Below are 18,758 nucleotides of genomic sequence, written 5' to 3' on the forward strand. Positions count from 1 at the left end.
GCTGCCTGATTCTATCTGCATAACAGGCTTAGAACTTTTACAGTTCCCCAGCTTTTGTCTCACCATTGTATCTCTGGTGATTTTCATAGGTTTTATAAGTAGGCAAATACCTTAACTTTGATTTTTTCCACTAAACAAGAATTATATATGTGTATCTATGAACATAAATGCATTTTGCTTTCTGATGTGCTTCGAGCTTTGAGTTGCCTTTACCACGTGGCATTTTTCACAAGCAAGTTGGCTAATCAACTTCATTACCTCTTGATACCCATGGCCTCAACATCTTCCTTCTCTCAACTTTCCCTTCTACCCTTTTACCTCCCAGGTGCCTACAGCTCACCCCACTCTGTATGTGTAGGTCCTTTGCCAAGGAAAGACCAGATTGTGATTTTGCATAGGTACCTATTAAATCTCTGCTAGTGGGGAGGGGCTAGGTAGACAGTCCATGTACAGTCCCAGCCACTGGAAGGCCTTTTCAACCTTGCTCCTGTCATCTTATGAGTTACTCTTATCTTTGGGTCATCTGCAAAAGCAGACTGTCAGAGAACCATATGATGGTGCTTGGACTGTCAGGGACATTAAACAGAGTCAAGAAGTCAAGTAAGGTAAGAACTCAAAAGCGCCTGCTGGCTTTAGCAACAGTCACTGGTGAACTTCGCTCGAGTGGTTTTAGTGTAGTTGCGAGAAATGGAGACGTATAGACAGAAGCGAGTACAGTGAGCTAAGGAATGGATAATAAAGATATGTAAGTGGAGACATCAAGTGGGGACTTGACTTTCAAGAAAATTATATGAGAAGAGGAAAGAAATAGGGTAAACCTAGAAGGGAGCACAGGAACAAGGGACGGTGGATTAGGGGACGGAGATCTTCAGTCTGGGTTCCCTCCTTTAATCCTCACAGGTCTATGCATGGAGTAGTATTTTCACCTGCATTTAGAAGATGAGATAATGGAGGTACAGAGAGAGTCAGCAACCTAGTCGAGGTTACATGGGATCTGAGCCAAGGCCACCAAAATCTAGAGTCCATATGTAAGTAAAAAGGATTGCAGGCTGATATGGAGAATTTGAGACTAAACACCAAAATTGTGGTGGCATTGGTCTGCATTGTGATGTCCTCTAGCAGGTCATCTTCCCCAGATGTAAGACTGGGGTGAACTCTAGGCAGAGGGGAGGCAAAAAGGTGGAAGAGAATTACAAGAAGTGGGAAGTTGAGGCCAGTGGTGTCAAAGGGTAATGGAGGTGATTAACCATCTTATCCAAACTGAGTAGTTACGGAAGCAAGACCAAAAACTGCCCAATAAAGAAAACGAAGGAACTAAGAGTCTGGTGAGCACGGGCACAGAGTGGAAGAAGTTAGGAGTCTTGGCAAAAAGTTAAGAAGAAAAACAGACAAACAAAACACAGTAGAATCCAAACTAGTTTATCAGCAGTAAGAATAGAGAGGATGGATCCAAAAGACAGAATGACAGATTCTAAGGAAGTAGATGTGGAAATCAAAGTAGATGAACTGTAGCACTATCAGGACAACTTGGTTTGAGACTCATGCTTGAGTAGCCAGCAGATGGAGTACAAATGTCCAGAATAGCACAGAGTCTCATTTGAGACTCAGCATGGAGCTTCAGCGGATGGAGCAGACTGTGGATAGGGACTGGAACTCATCAGCAGAACACACAGGTGAGAGCTGGAGCAGCAGACTGTGGTGACAAGCAAGAACAATACAAGAGGGCAAAGACCAGGACAGCATGGAACACTTAGATCAGGGTAGGGAAAAGAGTCAGGAAAGGACTGGTCTAGAAGGGGTGGTATAGATCATGGAAATTAAGGTAAGAGAGTTTCCAGGAGGGCATCAAAGGAAAAAAAGAAAAAAGATACGAATGTTCTAAATGTTTTGTGTCAATCTTTCTAGGAAGTAGCCTACAAATAGTTGGCTGCATTTCCAAGTTTCACGGAATGGAGTGATCTCAGTTATTAAATGCAGTAAAGGCTACCTGAATCTCCTACCTTGCCTCTTTCCCAGGGAGAAAGAAAACCTGTCAAGTCTTTTTCCTAAGCGACATACGTTTTCTTTAACCCCTCTTCCTGTACCCCCACCCCCAGCATACTGGATAGCTGCCCTAGGCTGTTTGGGCACATGGGATGAGCTGAAATGCTTAAGAACAGCTCTTCTAAGGGAGGTCCGGAAAGACTGTTGTATTTGAGGATAATGCCAAAATTCCAGCTCTCTGATCTGCAAACTTTCAGACACTGCTTATCTTTTGTGCTTGCTCTCTAACCAAGAATATACGAGACCAGGGTCCAAAGAATTATTGCTTCCTTGTAATACTAAATCAATACTAAATATAGAACATAAGCCTATTGGGCTTAAGGATCAGGAACATTCGAAAATAAGCCTTTGTGTTAAGTTGTCTGGCTAACCTCTGAAGTGAAAGTAACACCACTCTCCATGACTGCTGCAGTTCAAAGTTACAGAAAGAACTTTCTAGTGTAGTCATCCTGTTTTGTCGCCCCTCCTTAAAGACTTAATTATTTTATAAGCATATAAAGAAAGGTGGGGGGGAAGGAAACATGACCAAAGGTCAGGTTATTGGTAAAATATTTAAAAATTATTTTTGTAATATTATACATCTTATTGGTAAAATATTTAAAAATTATTTTTGTAATATTATACATCTGACTTAAATCTTTTTAAGTAAAACAGTTGTTTGGCTAATGTCATAAATACCCAGATTAGCACAAAATGTGATTTTGAGAATTAGAAAAAAACTAACGGCACCATATGGCATCAATCCATCCTGACTACATTCAATTTATTCTTTATTTAGGAACTTTCTTGATAACCAAATATTCATGTTATTTTTACTCTTATTTCTTACTTTATTTTCAGACATGCAGGTAACTAACTGTTGCTTGAAATTCTTAAATAAAAAAAATGATTTTCTAGCAAATAAGCTAAAAGCATGATATGAATATCAAGTCAATTTTTCTAGTTAGTCTTAGATTTTATTCATACAAGGACAAAACAACTAATTGAAAAGGTCAAGTGATTCTATCTTATTTTTACATAATTGACCAGTTGTTAGAGTCATGATTTGGGGAGTAGGAACCATCACGACGGATAAAGGTCATAGGAATTCTTCAACAAAACAGTACACAACCCCTTCAAGTACACTAAACTGAGCCATATTCGACCCTGGACACAAAGAGAAGCAGATCCATCTGGCAACAATGAACAGCTACGAGCAAGCTGTTACTTTTCAGAAAGCAGAAGGAAGGAAAATTATTCACCAATTACTACTGTTAATAATACATACAAAATAAAACCTTTTGACTTAATCTTTTCACAAATCAAATATAGTGTCCAGTTTCCCAAAGATAATTCATATTCCACTTTGAGATATAGTCTATCTGGTCTTTACAACGAAATCAAAACCCCATAGAATTTTCTGTAGAGCATGTATGATTTTATTTTTTTAAAAAGGTACCACACCCCTTTTCATTAAAAAGCACTTCTTTGGAGTAGCAGAGCAAGGAAGCTTAATCCCTTCAGGTGGACTTTTAAATTGGTACAAATTTTCTGGATGGCAATTTTTATCAAAACTCTAAATGTACATACCCTTTACTTAGCAGTTCCACTTCTGGAAATTTAGCCTAAGAAATTACTTGCTTAAGAACATGAAGATGCACGTGAGACTGGACAGAACCATACCCTACAATGCCATGGAGCTGCTAAACAGCATGTGAGAAACTAGTTGTGCTGACACCTTGTAATGTTGTTCAAGTGAAAAAGACAAGGTGCAGAACTGTAGATACAGCATGAGCCTATTTTTGCTAAAAAAAAAAAGCGTCTTAAGTTATATCTGTACACAAGCATTTGGCAGAATACACATCAAATACTGGGGAGTAGGCTTGTGGAAAAGGGGGGATTTTCACATTTTGCTTGATATATATTTTAATTTTGTACAATGACTACATATTTTTTAATTGAGGTAAAGTTCACATAACATAAAATTCACCTTTTTTTTTGGCCGCGTGGTGTGACATGCAGCGGAAGCGCGGAGCCTTAACCACTGGACCACCAGGCAATTCCCTAAAATTCACCCTTTTAAAGCATATAATTTGTGGCTTTTAGTATAGTCACAAAGTTATATAACCATCACCACTATCTAATTTTCATCACCCCCAAAAGAAATTCCATGCCACTTATTCTCATCCTCCCGTCCCCCCAACTCCTGGCACCCACTAATCTGCATTGTCTCTTATGAACCTGTCTCTTCTGGACATTTCATATAAATGGAATCCTACAATATGTGACACTTTGTGCTGCCTTCTTAGCCCCTTCTTAGCTAGCTTCATCCATGTTGTAGCATGTATCAGTACTTCATTTCTTTTTATGGGTATATATATGACTTTTATAAATAAAAAAATCTGGTGGTGAGGTGGTGGTGGTGGTATGAATTGGGAAATTGGGATTAACATGTATACACTAATATGTATAAAACAGATAACTAATGAGAACCTGCTGTATAAAAAATAAAATAAAATTCAAAAAAATCTGTAAATAGCTGATTTTAATGCTACTCAAACAGAAAAACCTTACCCTTTTGTACAAATGATTTTATAGAAACTCAACAGTCTAAATCCAATGTCCATGTTAAAGTACAGTTTATTTCTATCTCCCTGCTCCTAACACTCCCTTGAATATCTACTCTCTCAGGTCCCATTTAAAAGGTTGCCCCTTCATTCACACAGCAGATCTAGTTAGCTCTTTGCCCAGCTGTACCTTCCCTATCTCCCCACCGCTACCCTCACCCCCAACATAAAAACACATTTATAGCCTATAGTGGTATAGGCAAAGGTAGAATTAGGATGTTTATGGATCTGCTATCTTTTTTTTTTTTTTTTTTTTTTTTTTTGTGCTGTACGCGGGCCTCTCACTGTTGTGGCCTCTCCCGTTGCGAAGCACAGGCTCCGGACGCTCAGGCCCAGCGGCCACGGCTCACGGGCCCAGCCGCTCCGCGGCATGTGGGATCTTCCCAGACCGGGGCACGAACCCGTGTCCCCTGCATCGGCAGGTGGACTCTCAACCACTGCGCCACCAGGGAAGCCCGGATCTGCTATCTTTTGACAAGGACCCAGGTCTGGTTGACTAACTTCAGTACACTGACCCCACGGAGAACATGTCTGCTACAGTTTAACAAGGTAAAATACTATCATTAACTTTCATCGTAACTGGTATTTTATAGCTTTCATCTTCTGAAGAAAAATCAAGAATGCATTTTTGCCTTGTCCTTAATGTCCCAGTTACCTCATTATCTGAACAAGGCAACATTATGTAACACTGGTTGATACATAAAGCAGCACTGTCTCAGGGACTGGGTTTTCCCCTTAAAAGCATGGACTGGCCATTTGCTGGCCACAGAATTTTCGTAGGAAATTCTAGCACATTTATGCTTTGGAATGACCTCAGCAATTGCTGATGACTGCAGCTGAAAAAAGAAAACAAACAAAAAACACCCCAACCCCAAACCCCAGCTGTCAACAGTTTCAATTAGGTAAAGAAAACCACATAATTCTCTTTATAGTTTTATGGGGTAATTAAAATGAAACTAAGTAATGGATTTTCAACACACACACACACACACACACACACACACACACTCGCCAAGCATGTGTGTAGCAGTTGCAATAAAGCACACTCTCCTATAGTTCCAGCATTAATCAGAACCTCTTACTTGATTTCTTTTTCCTTTTGAGTAGGAATGCAGGAACGCAGGTTAGGAATTGTATGTATGGAATGAGCAAATTCTACCAATTAAAACTTTGATTTCTGCCCTGGATAGGACCACCTCAATACATGAGCACTACTGCTAGAAGTAAGCTGTCCAGAGTAAAGGGAGTACATTTAAATCTTTAAGGTGGAATCCCTTTATGACAAGGATATTAATCCTGCACCCTTATTAGCAAGCAGATAAATTGTACTAGGAGTTTTGGTTTATTTTTAAAATCACCTTCTAACTAGGTTCCAGAGGACCCAATTTAAGTTGTAGGTATCTTTATCATAGAATGATAAAAGAACCAAGATGTAATGCAGTTCTATCATACTTTTGAAAGATTGCTGATTCTCTCCCTGATAAAGCCTTATGTGTGAAACTTTGAACTAAACTCAAATTCACATTTTTCTCTCTCATACTTGTTTAACGACAAATTTATTAAACAAACTAGGTATTTCACCTTGAAATAAAAGCAAGACTAAAAGGAACACAGTACTATTGCTGTTACAAATAAGCTTCATCATACCCTTGCACAAAAAAGACATAAATACAAACATGAAAGTCATAAGTCATTTATTGAATGAATAGTATATGCAAGAATACCAATAAAAGGAAACTAATACTACAAACTACAATTCTGAAAATAAAGCCAATATAACAGGAACAAAATATACATAACATGAGAGGAATGTTTGATTTTGACCCATAATGCATTCCTTATCTTTACAATTAACCTAAATGTCTGTTAGAACAAAACTGTATACCTTGGTCTAACTTTAGTGCTTTTTAAAAAAGCAACAACATTCTAGAACACTTTTCTTTTGCTTTGAGATATTTGAGTCACACATTTGTTCAAGTACATAGATTCTGATTCAACAGTAGATCTACATATCTTGTTATTCTCTTAATATCTTGAGTAGCATGTACTCCTGAGCAAGTACTATCTGAAACTCTAAAACTGATGATCCTTGAAATAAAATGTATTTCATTCAGTTGTGGGTTTTTAATAAACTGAGATGAAAGTAAAACTCACCCCTCCCATCCCCCCTCCCCCCAGGAACAAAGAGCTCTTATTAAAGTATAGAAACTCAAGTCTATCTTTCTACTCTAAAGAACATTTCTTACTAACATTTCTGGTAAGGCAATAAATGCTCCAGAATAATCTTCAATATACGCTTGCAAAGATTACACTGTTTAATATTGATAACAAAAACAAAACAAAAAAGAAAAAAAAAGGAGAAAAGAAAAGACGCTTCAAAATTTCAAGCTAAAATACGCATAAAAGACAGTCATGGCAGTATTTTTTGAAATGATGTAAATGTTATATACTTATCAAATAATGTCATGCTTATTAAAACTACAGTTAAGGACTTAGGAGATGAACAGTAAATACACTGCTGAGGTCCATTTTTCTAAATAGTCATACCACGATGTAATTACTACCCAGAAGATGATGATGCTACTTGGGAACATAAGTACTGTACAATTTTTACATTGTAAGGCACTTTTACTCAGCATGTGACGAAAACATGGATAGAGAATCAAAATATTGGAGGTTTACAACCAAAGGTGATTTTTCATGTGACTTCAATTTACATTTCAATTTTTAATGAAAGACTATTTAGCCAATCACACCACAGTGAGAAAAATAGGTAGCCAGCCACTTATCTAGCCAACCAAATGGTAAAGTGCTATTCTGGTTGCTAGTGGCAGAGAAAGGGTTGAAGAAACCCATACAAAGTCATACAGTTTATTACATAACAAATCCATTAACTGACAGCTATTGTATTTGAAGTTCATTACATGATTATTGACTGGCCATTATTACCCCCGGCACCTTCCATTTTTCCTAAAAACATCATTACAGTAGTTGTCCAAAAATGAAGGTGCTCTATTATTCCATGGGTAAGTCTATGGCACACAATGTAAAAAATAATCTAGACACAGTGATTCAAAGATTTAAAATAATGGGTTTCAAGCTGCTGTAAGGAAATAAAATACAGATCCTTTGGGAAAAGTCACATAGCTTGGTAAACAAACATCTAGATCTGTCGTTGCACTTCAAGTCATGGTGAATTTTGAAAATTCATCACATACACACACACAAAATCCAATGGTATATTTAGAGTAAAAGAGAAAAACATATAGGGCAATCCACTACTAAAGCTAGTTTCCTTCTAAAAATAATAAAAGATGGTTAAAATAAAGCAATCATCGAGTCCCTTGATTTAAGTAAATGTGTGAATACACACTTGACAAATGTGACTTTAAGGGACTAGCAGTTAAAAAAAATCAGTCGTTAAGCACAGTGTAATTTTCCACCTGTTACATTTTTAAAATGCTTTTCCATAAGCTGCAGAATATCTCAATGTACAGTCAAGTTAACATGTTATTTCTTGTTGGCTAATTTGCTTTAATGTGGTAGGTTAACTAATAATTCAGAAATCAGAATCCCTACCCTTGATATTGAGGTGCTATGGTAATATTCGGCAGAACACAACTAAAATTTTTTGGTTTTGCCATAAAGAAATATATAAATGTGCTTCAGCAGGTAAGTGGAAGAAAATATCACTAGCTAGAAATGCCAGTGTGAAAATCCTTTCTAAAAAGCTGGGTTCTTAGGCTTTGAGGAACAATTCTGATGACCAATAAAACAACACTGAACCCTACCAGAAGAAAAATAGGGCACAGAATCTTATTTTATAGATAAGCAAAGCAATGAATGAAAACATTAAAAATATTAAATAAAGTTTCTAAAATAGTGGTCACAAAATTAAAAATAAATACTGTTTTATGCAAAGACTGTTTTTTTGTTTTTTTTTACTTCTACAGCACATGAGATCTCCTTACATACTTTGGGCCAATATATGAAGTGTTCCACAACAACACGGCACTTGAGAGGAACGGGTTTCAGACATGGTGGCCAAAGTCCTTAGTAAGTGGTAACCCTTTAAAGGTTAAAGAGGCTTAATTTGCTGTTGCCAAATGTTAGTTTAAACTTGAAAGGATCCAATCATTTTGCTAGAAGCTCTTTGTATGATATGAAAAGAGAAGAGGGTTACTGTCAAGAGAATTTTGCCGTAAGCACTGGAGCTCAGAGCTTATAATCACCAGTTGCCTGAGTCCATGCTGGTCAGTGAGAACAACTTTAACAGGAACCAAATGAAAAGCTTTAGCACACTTCTTGGAAGAGATTTTTAGCATGTGCTGTCGAAGCCAAGAGAAAAAGAAGGTTCTCTTCATTTCTAGCCTCCATTACTTGAGTGTGGAAAAAAAATTCATAAATTCCCATGTGCTGCCACCAGAGGCGTGTTTGCACTGTAAAGTGAAATTTGCTTATGCTTTCCCTTGAGTATGAATCCACTAAACAAACTTAGACACTCTAAACAGTAGAACTTTGTTCAGTCCAGAAATATAGCTTACTTCATTTCAATGTCTGCTTTAACTGTTGACACTATACACAGGGTTAATAGTGTTTCAATTGCTTCCCAGAAACTGCAAACTACAGCTACGTAATATCAACATGTCAAACTCTGCCATCTAGTGAAGGCTCATAAAACAAACAAGATGTTTTTAGGCAGTTCAATGAAGGATCTAAGAGTTGGGCAGTAAAAAGTTACAAACCCTTTTTGATTTTAGAAAACAGTGAAAAAAGAATAGTAGTTATGGATGTCTTATTCATTCCCAGTTTTCTAACTCTGTCCCATGAACCTGTTTAAAAGATGATAAAAAAATGTAAAATATGATGCTTGAGGGGAACACAATAATATAATGTTATTGAGGAGCAAGAATATCTCATTGGTTTGACATTACAACTACATTTACTGATAAAGTGGATAGCTTGTGTTTACTGTTACAAAATCAGCTAGTTAAAAGAAAAAAACTATGCAAGCCTACACATCCTCAGCATTCTAGTAACATGCTTAACTAAACATAATAGCATTAAAAAAAATCATACTGCACATTATTACCTCAATACGTATTTATCAGTGTGTATACTGTATTCTGACAACAGAGCCAATATAATTAACTTTCATACCTAGTTTCCATTAAGTTGCTGCTGAGTTAGTTGTTGCTGATCAATTTCTACTTTTCCCCGGCTTTTACTCTCTCGTTCCTCATCTTCTTCATCTCTCTCATCATTTCCACTATGATTTTTACAATATAGTCTACAATGATGAAAGATAAAAATCTCAAAATGTTTTGTCATTGTTTATGAGAATATATTTATATCATTAGTGGATGAGGTCCATGCCCACTTAAAATCTGGGTTTCCTCATCCACACTAAAAAAACACCCCACAATTAGCTATAGGTCCATTTCTGTCTAAAAGATAGAAAGGAAAGCACTCTATTAATGAAATAATAAAAGTTCGTCTGAAATAAAACCACATATGTCCAAATATAAGGCAATTCCTCACTTTGCCCAATGAGATTTTAAAAAGGTTTTGGCCAACATGAAAATATCAACTTTAGGTATATATATGAAATAATGAAATTCTATAATGTTTCATATACATAATTTCAAAGCACATTTTAGGAAATAATATAAATTATATATATGCTGCTGCTTTCTGCTCACATTTCATGAAACAATTTTACTCAAACTCCTCAAGTACCTTTTCATCATTAGTGTCCTGGCCTTTACTAGAACACCTTTATGAGTCACCTAACAGTTTTCCAGGTATTGCATTTAGCTATGTTTCTCATGATGTAGACTGGCTCCTTCAATTTCTTTTTTTTCCCATGACACTGACCTTCTGGGAAGAGTCAGACCATATGCCTCGTCAACTACACCACATTCTGGATTTATCTAACTGTGGTAATGTTTTTGTTTTGTTTTGTTTTTTAAGAGTCTTTTTTACAGGTTTTTTTTTTTTCATTTTTTGGCCGCTCTGCACAGCTTGTGGGATCTTAGTTCCCTGACCAGGGACTGAACCCAGGCCACGACAGTGGAAGCACCGAGTCCTAACCACTGGACCGCCAGGGACGTCCCTGCGGTAATGCTTTATTTGGTTTTCTCTCACCCTTTATTTCCTGTAAACTAGAAACAAGGTCTAAGGGCTTGGTTAAGTTTAGGTTCAACTTTCCTTTGTTACTCCAGGATACTTTGTAGGTAATCCTGCATACCTCAGGGTGCATGTAATTCCAGAATGTCCTGCTATGAGTGTGCTGTTTTCACTTGCTTAAGGTGGTAGAAATGGCCAGATTTCTCTATCGTAAGGGTAAGTATTCCCTCTTTGAAACTAACAAACCATCTCTGGAGGGATACTTTGACATCATGCTGTTCTGACAACCTTTTACTTGGGTATATACACTATATACTTGAAATTCATTGTTTTTAATGAAAATAGCAATGCAGGTGATTTTGAACAAAGGTTTAGGCCACTTTACTGTATACACATCAATATATTTTTTATAGTTAACCACCCCTACAATAATCAAAGAAGGGTGGGAGCTGATCTGAGCTCAGTTTTAGATCAATTATACACAAGATGACAAGATGGAACAATGCTTAAAAAATGTTCAGTGGATGCCCTCTTGTGGTCAGCAACAGATAAAAGATGATCACAGGAATTCATCTGCCACAAATGATGTAAGACTAGGTTTAACATGAAAAGTTTCTAACAAGTGAGTAGAATAAACGGCAGGGGTGGGGCTGGGGGGCAGCAATAACAACTGACTTCTGACCTAGTTTTGCTCATCACTTTTTTTTTTTTTTTTTTTTTTTGCGGTACGCGGGCCTTCCCACCCCCGCGGCCTCTCCCCCCGCAGAGCACAGGCTCCAGACGCGCAGGCCCAGCGGCCATGCCTCACGGGCCCAGCCGCTCCGCGGCATGTGGGATCCTCCTGGACCAGGGCACGAACCCGCGTCCCCCGCATCGGCAGGCGGGCTCTCAACCACTGCGCCACCAGGGAAGCCCCCATCATTTTTTATTCTTAAAATATTTTCAAAGAACTATGGAGAATTTCTACTCTTCAAACTCTGCATGTTAGGAATCACTTTTTAAATCATGAGTTCAAATATCAAATATCACTTCTATATAGTGCACCTATGAAGTGTATCCCCCCAAATATAACCTGAATCTAATTAAGCCTTTGAGCCAACTTACAAATTACAGGATATACAGAGGGGTAGGGAAATGAAGTAAATGACATCAGGAAAACGCAAATTGATAAATCTAGAAATATGGGACTTTTGCAGGACAACTTATCAGGGTTCTTTAACAGGTAGGAGGAAAAGGCAAGGGTGGAGTGGGGACTGCTCTATATTGAGTGAGACTTAAGAGACATCCATTAAATGCAATGTAAGGACCTTGCATGTATTGAGGTTTGAACAAATCAAGTCTAAAAAGACATCTTCAAGACAACTGGGGAAATGCGAAAGTGAACTGGGTATAAGACAATACTAAGAACTTACTGTTAATTTTATAAGATGTGATGATAGCATAGTGATATTAAAGTATGTAAGGATAAAATGATAGGAGATCTGGGATTCTGCTTTAACATACCTCAGAAAGAAAAAAAATGTAGATGAAACAACCGTGGCAATAAGTTGGTACCTGCTGAGACTGGGGTTGTTATACTCTTCTATTTTTGTGGACTTTTAGAAATTTTTGTAAGAGTTTTATCTAAAAGGATAAGCCCTTTCTTGTTAGAACAAATTTTAATCTTTTTATGGGATTATTTTTCACCCAAGGACTATTTCCCATAGGCCTATTATGTGTCTTTCACCAGTCTGGACAGCAAGGCCGCAGGTGCTGACCAGTCAAACAAGATCTCTGCTGTCACAGAACTTACTGTTTTATGGTGGGAGACTGACATTTTAGAAAAATACATATTTAAATAGCTTAGAAAATACAATAAAACAGGATAAACAGATCACTATATAATCTTCCCTCGCCTTTTTAATATGAATATATTCAGGATCCAGAAAGGGCTGGTAAAGAAAGAAAGAAAGTCACATGTAGGAGGGAAGGAAGCCACTTCATTCAGAAATATTCCTCCTTGCATTTCCTTTCATTTGTCCATTTTTCTCTCCCCAAACTGCCTGCTTACGGACTCATTTGAACTCCATGGTCTCTATGAAAAAATCTGGAATCCACTTCTGAGCAGATTTAAGAAACAAATTTCAATGTGAAAAAGTAAAAAGCATTTCAAATCATCATGGATCCCAGTCCAAATACTTTTGTTTAGAGATGATCACTGCAACATGGTTTTCTAACAGCTAAAAAATAAAAGCCATCTAAATGTCTAAAAAGAGAACCGATTAAACAAACTAATACACCCATACACTGGAATACTATGCAACCATTAAAATGGTGATGTACAACTGTTTAACGTCACAGAAAAAAAATGCCTCTACTAAAGATATAGTAAGTGGAAAACAGGTTATAAAAGAGTATATATAAGAAAGTTTTGTTTTTAGAAATATACACGTATATACAATCACACAAATGTCTAGAAGAAAATATTCCAAAAGATTTAAAGTTATTATCTCTGGTGGTAGAATTAAAGTTGACATTTAGTTTTATTTTTCTTATCTACACTTTCCATCTTTTCCTGAGATGAAAACGGATAACTATTGTGCAAATATCTAAATAAAGTTAAAATGTAAACACAATAATTCTCCACATATCTGATTCTAAATATTTTAAATGGGCCTGTTATTTTAAAATATTATTGGCTACTTTTAAAAATAATGGATTGCTCATGAACCATATAAAGGAGAATACAAAATTGCCTCTTCTGCACCCCTATGCAATGAATGAGAGATGACAACTATTAAGTTTGCCGACTATGCTCCTAGAAAATTTTCTGTGTATAAAAAACATACACATATCTTGTATATGTGTGTACACATGTACTTTTTATATGCTAAAATAGAATTATGCAACTTTTTCCCGACTCAATCATTGAAATACCTCTCTACAACTCTACACATGGGTCTACTTTATTCTTTAATTTCTGCATAGTATTCCACTAGATGCATGTATGTACTAAAATTTATTTACTAAGTCTCCTAATAGAATTCCGATTTGATTTTCTTTCTTTCCTTCTTTCTCTCTCTCCCCTTCCTTCCTTCCTTCTTCCCTCCCTCCCTTCCTTTCTTTCTCTCATTCTCCCTCCCTCCCTCTCTCTCTCTTTCTTTGCTATTGTGGGTGAAAAGTTAAAAATCTTTTCCCATTCCACATGAGAATTTCACCTTTGGTTAACTCTTTAGCTCTCTTCCTCTAGCAACTTAACAAAAATTAGTGTGTCAACTATTTTACTAAGCTATGTTACCCCCCAGTTGGTAGACTGTATCTGGACTGGGAAAAATATGCATATTCTGATAAGAAGTCTTATCTTTGGTCCTCTTGCAGTGTGGTGTAACCTGAAAATTATCTATGCCTATATGACTGTTGTTAAGAGGTGCTGACTCCAATGGGGTATGAGGCTTTTCCCCAATGTGGATCATATCTTATTGGACCTGAGCTGTACTGCTACAATGACTGCTGCAAGGACTCTCAGAGAAGATGAATATTTGATGCCACCCTGCTGGCAAGCTGTAGTTCCTGTCTATATCCTTCCTGAGTAGACTGATGCCATCTGGGGTAATCCTGTCAGTTTGAAGTATAGTTGAGTCTAAGAGGATGCCTTTGTGGGTGTTGCCACTATCACTAACGATAATGCAATGACACTCCTTGCACATACATCTCTGCACTGTCGTCTGCTCAATCCCTACAAGCACACTAGTAGCAAAAGATATATACATTATTTTAAGGTTTTCATCTCCAATAATAAATTGCTCTCCTAAAAAGTTGTACCAATTTATTATATTCAACCTTAACATGGAATAAGAATGCCTGTGTCTCAAAAACCTAGCTAACAGTAGATAGTCTAAATCCTATTCATCTTTACCAAAATTGGTAAGATCTTGTTTTAATTTGCATTTGCTTCATTACTAATAAGGTTGGACAGTTTTTCATGTGCTTATAACCCATGGTTATTTCCTTCTATAAACTGCCTGTTCATGTCCTTTACCCATTTTTTAAACTGGGTTGTGCTTTTCTTAATGATTTGGAGTTCTCTTTATGTAGTCTAATTTTAATGTAGTCAAATAAAAGTTCTGAGTTCCCTATCATGCTTAGAAAGGCCACCTATACTCACAATTGTTTTCTCTTCTTTTCCTTTGTTTTTAAAATTTTTATTGGAGTATAGTTGACTTAAAATGTTGTGTTAGTTTCAGGTGTACAGCAAAGTGACTCAGTTGTACATACACATACGTATATCCATTCTTTTTCGGATTCTTTTCCCATATAGGTTATTAGAGAATATTGAGTAGAGTTCCCTTGGTCAAGACTGTTTTCTAAATGGAGAGCCAACTGTATAGATATCAGGTACTGAATTAATCCATTCTGTCTCCACATATATAAAATGCTACCATAATTATTTATAAGATTCCAACAAAGACACGGATCTATCTTCTGTGATCTTTATCACTGGGCCAGTATCATACTGTTTTAGTTACTATATGATTGGCTTTTGATATCTAACAGGGGATTTCTACTCTCAATTGCATTAAAAATTTTCTTGGCTTCATGTGATAGACTAGGTGGCTACCCCAATATCTATCCCCCACCACCCTCCATAGTACTAAACCATATTTTGTTTGGATAGCAATGTGTCCACTAAGAGTATATTTCCCAGCCTCCTTTGGACATGTGACTAAATTCTGGCAAATGAGATGCTGAGCAGAAGCATGTATGGAACTTCCAGGAAGGCTGATTAAAGCCTGACGCAGCTGGAGCAACAGCTACTTTGTCCTTCCATCTTCCTTTGCCCTTGCTTCCTCCTGCTTCCTATGGAAGGAAGCCCAAGGAGGAGACAGCAGAAAGACGCCAATGGGGGCCAACGATAACACTGAAAAGCTGCCTACCACATCTGCACTGCTTTCCTCTGGACGTCTTTTAGGGGAGAAACAAACTTCTATCTTGTTTAAGCTTCTATTTCTTTTCCTGTTATATAAGGTAAGAATCATTACTAATAGACAATAATACCACATTTACTTTTTTAGATAAAACTGTCAAAAAGTTGGATTTCATTAAAATTGTATTAAGTATATAGATTAATTTGGGGAGAATAGGTATCTTTCAAAGTTGAGTCTATCAAGGAACATAATATATTTCGTCATTCATTGGGGTCCTATGTAAAATGCTATTTTTTAAAAAAGGTTCACCATTGGTGTATGTGTATGCACGTGTGTGCGTGTGCGTGTGCGTGTGTGGTGGGATAGACATTTTTCCTTTACATTTTCTAAGTAGTTATTACTGGAATTGTTTTTAAAAATTCATCTCATATTCAGCAGCCTTACTGAGCTCTTATAAATTTTAATAAATTCAGAGTTGATTTCTTTGGATTTTCTTGGTAGACAGTAATATCAATAATATTGACAATTTTATTTTTCTCCTTCACAACATTTACTATACATTTTCCTCCCTTTTCTCATTGCACAGGCTTAACCCTCCAGAAAAAGTGAAAGTAACGTTGGCAGTTGGCACCCTTGTCTTGTTCCTGATCTGAATGAAAGTGTATTGATACAATGGCTCTCAATTAGAGATGAACGTGAGAATCACCTGCGGAGTCATCAAAATACATGGTTTGGGCCTCAACCCACTGAATTTAAATCTGAGGGTAGGGCCTAGGCATGAACATTTCTAAACAGGGCCGTATCCACCTCCAGGCGATTCTGAGGCTCAGCTCTGGCTAAGACCATGGTCCATTTACTTTAACACTAAATAAGCTGTCTGCCGTTTTTGTCTCTCTTAACACTCTATTAAGACTCCTACCTTACCACCAAGAGCACTCTTGCTACCTTACTTTAAAATTCAGAAATGGATGTTGAATGGTATCAATGTCTTTCCACTATCCACTAGGAAAGCACTAGGATTTTTCTTTATTAATTGTAACAGGTCACATTTATATATTTCCTAATTTTGAATAATCTTTAAATTGTTAGACTACAGCCCTGGATTTGATTTTCTAATATTTTATTTCAGATTTTGGTACATATATTTATAAAAGTTAAGACTGGTCTCTAGTTTTAAAATTTTTGTTGTTAAATGCTGTCTTTGTTAGGTTTGGTGTCACAGCTATGCACATGTTACAGAATGAACCAAGAAGTTTTCCATTTTTTGCTATGGAAAAATCAAAGAAAATCCAAAGAAATCCACTCTGAATTTATTAAAATTTATAAGAGCTCAGTAAGGCTGAGCTCTTGCTATGGTGCTGGACGTCTTTAAATAACACTGGAATTATCTGTTCCTTCAAGGCTTGAGAGAACTCACTTGAAAAACACGTGCCTTTATTATTAAGCAAAGTTTGGCCAATTTTATAATACAGCATTAGCACCTCATGCAATCACCCAAATGACTTGGTGACTGCTTATGCAAACTGCTTTGTCCATGGAATAGTAGACCCTGAGTCACTGGTTTATTGCATGCTGGGAACGTGAGAGCAAAGAAGTGCTTTACAACTTGCAAAGGCAAACCAAATAAATATTCAGGGATCTCTACCAACTTATTCTCCATTCGATTAAACAAAGGGAACCACTGTAGATTCACAATGATAACACTAGCCCAACGCAGCACTGGTAAGTGGAGGGCCATAAAAAAGAGGGTAACATGTAAGCCCAAATCTCCAAACCTTACTCTTTCATCGGCCTTCCAAGTGTGTCTTTCAACTTCTGCCTTCACAACTACATCCTATTCTAAGTTACCCACAATTCTCACCTGAACCCTCAGCAGTAGCCTCCTACCACCCACCCCCTCATTTGCACCCTTGTTTCTCTCCCATCTTAGGGCCTTGCACACACTCTTCTCTCTGCCTAGAACGCCTTCCCAATGCCCACATTCATTTAGCCCTTCATATCTCTGCTCAAGCACTATTTCCTTAAGGAAATTCCCAAACACTCCCCCACTACAGACTCGTAGGTTAGCTCCTCCTTGTTACATGCTGTCACAGTGCTTTGTAACATCTTTTACAGCACTTACGAAGTTTATGATTGTATATTTATGTGAGAATTTAATTGATATATCTCTCTCCCACTAGACTGTAAGCTTTCATGAGGACACTGTCCCTGTCTGTTTTGATCACTATTATATGCCCAGCTCCTAGCACAATGCCTGGCACACAGGACCAGAAAAATACTGATTGAATGAATGCTAATCCAGGGATGTGTAGGCAGAGGAAAATGTCAATTGCAGTACTCATTTCTTATACAGAGTCCTTAGCATTCTACACTTGGCTAAACACCACCTAAGAAGAGTGAGCAAGTAAACTAATGTCATCTATTTAAGGGCAGTTACTTACTGACAAGCTTAGGAAAATGGACAATTGTTGTTCTCTTACTTGTAAATTCCTCGTGACATATTTTCAATGTATTTAGCTTTGTCTTGTACTCCACAGTGGTAATGGTAAGTCTTAACACAGGCTTTTATTTCACATCCAATAGTAGCACCGGGCTGACTGCAAAGTGTACATTTCTGTTTAAGGGAAGAGAAAGAATAATCATAAGCAGTATTTCAAAGTTTATGCAATCTTATTTCTTCTATTTTAGCTATTTCAGCCAAATAGTCCACGTTACAAAGAAAACAACCAGTTTTTCTATTGAAAAAGAGTGCACTGAACTTATTGTATAGCATATGTATTAAATAACACTGCAATTTAAATCATACTTTGACAGACTTTCTAATATGTAGTCACCCCTGATGTTTCCATTATTTAACTCTACTAACCATCAGAGAGCTGACATCGAAACATAAAGGGAACACTCTTTAATACTGCCAAACACACACACAAAAACATATTCTATATTTTAGTGGTTGGCTTCTTTTCCTCCCTGAGATCAGTTCCTTTCCTATTATGACTGGGGGGAAGAATGAGAAGATAGGAAAGCAATGCCCCTCAGAGAGGGATTGCTACCAAGTAGGCAAAAGGGCAGAAAT

At 37.1% G+C, this 18,758-nt stretch overlaps 1 protein-coding gene across 3 annotated transcripts in view; it reads right to left on the reverse strand.

Moving 5' to 3' along the window:
• Positions 1 to 6,373: 6,373 nt before the first annotated feature.
• PHF6 (PHD finger protein 6) overlaps positions 6,374 to 18,758 on the reverse strand; it is a 52,587-nt gene continuing 40,202 nt past the window's right edge. For all 3 annotated transcript variants that reach the window (XM_081221664.1, XM_081221663.1, XM_081221662.1), the window contains 3 exons: positions 18,163 to 18,296; positions 9,810 to 9,939; positions 6,374 to 9,481 (listed from right to left, as the gene is read on the reverse strand). In XM_081221664.1, coding sequence (XP_081077790.1) covers positions 9,810 to 9,939; positions 18,163 to 18,296 — 264 coding nt within the window. In that variant the 3' untranslated portion in view covers positions 6,374 to 9,481. The remainder of the gene's footprint in view (positions 9,482 to 9,809; positions 9,940 to 18,162; positions 18,297 to 18,758) is intronic.

Source organism: Mesoplodon bidens (assembly GCF_964165515.1).
Source record: "Mesoplodon bidens genome assembly, chromosome: X".
Taxonomy (NCBI): domain Eukaryota; kingdom Metazoa; phylum Chordata; class Mammalia; order Artiodactyla; family Ziphiidae; genus Mesoplodon; species Mesoplodon bidens.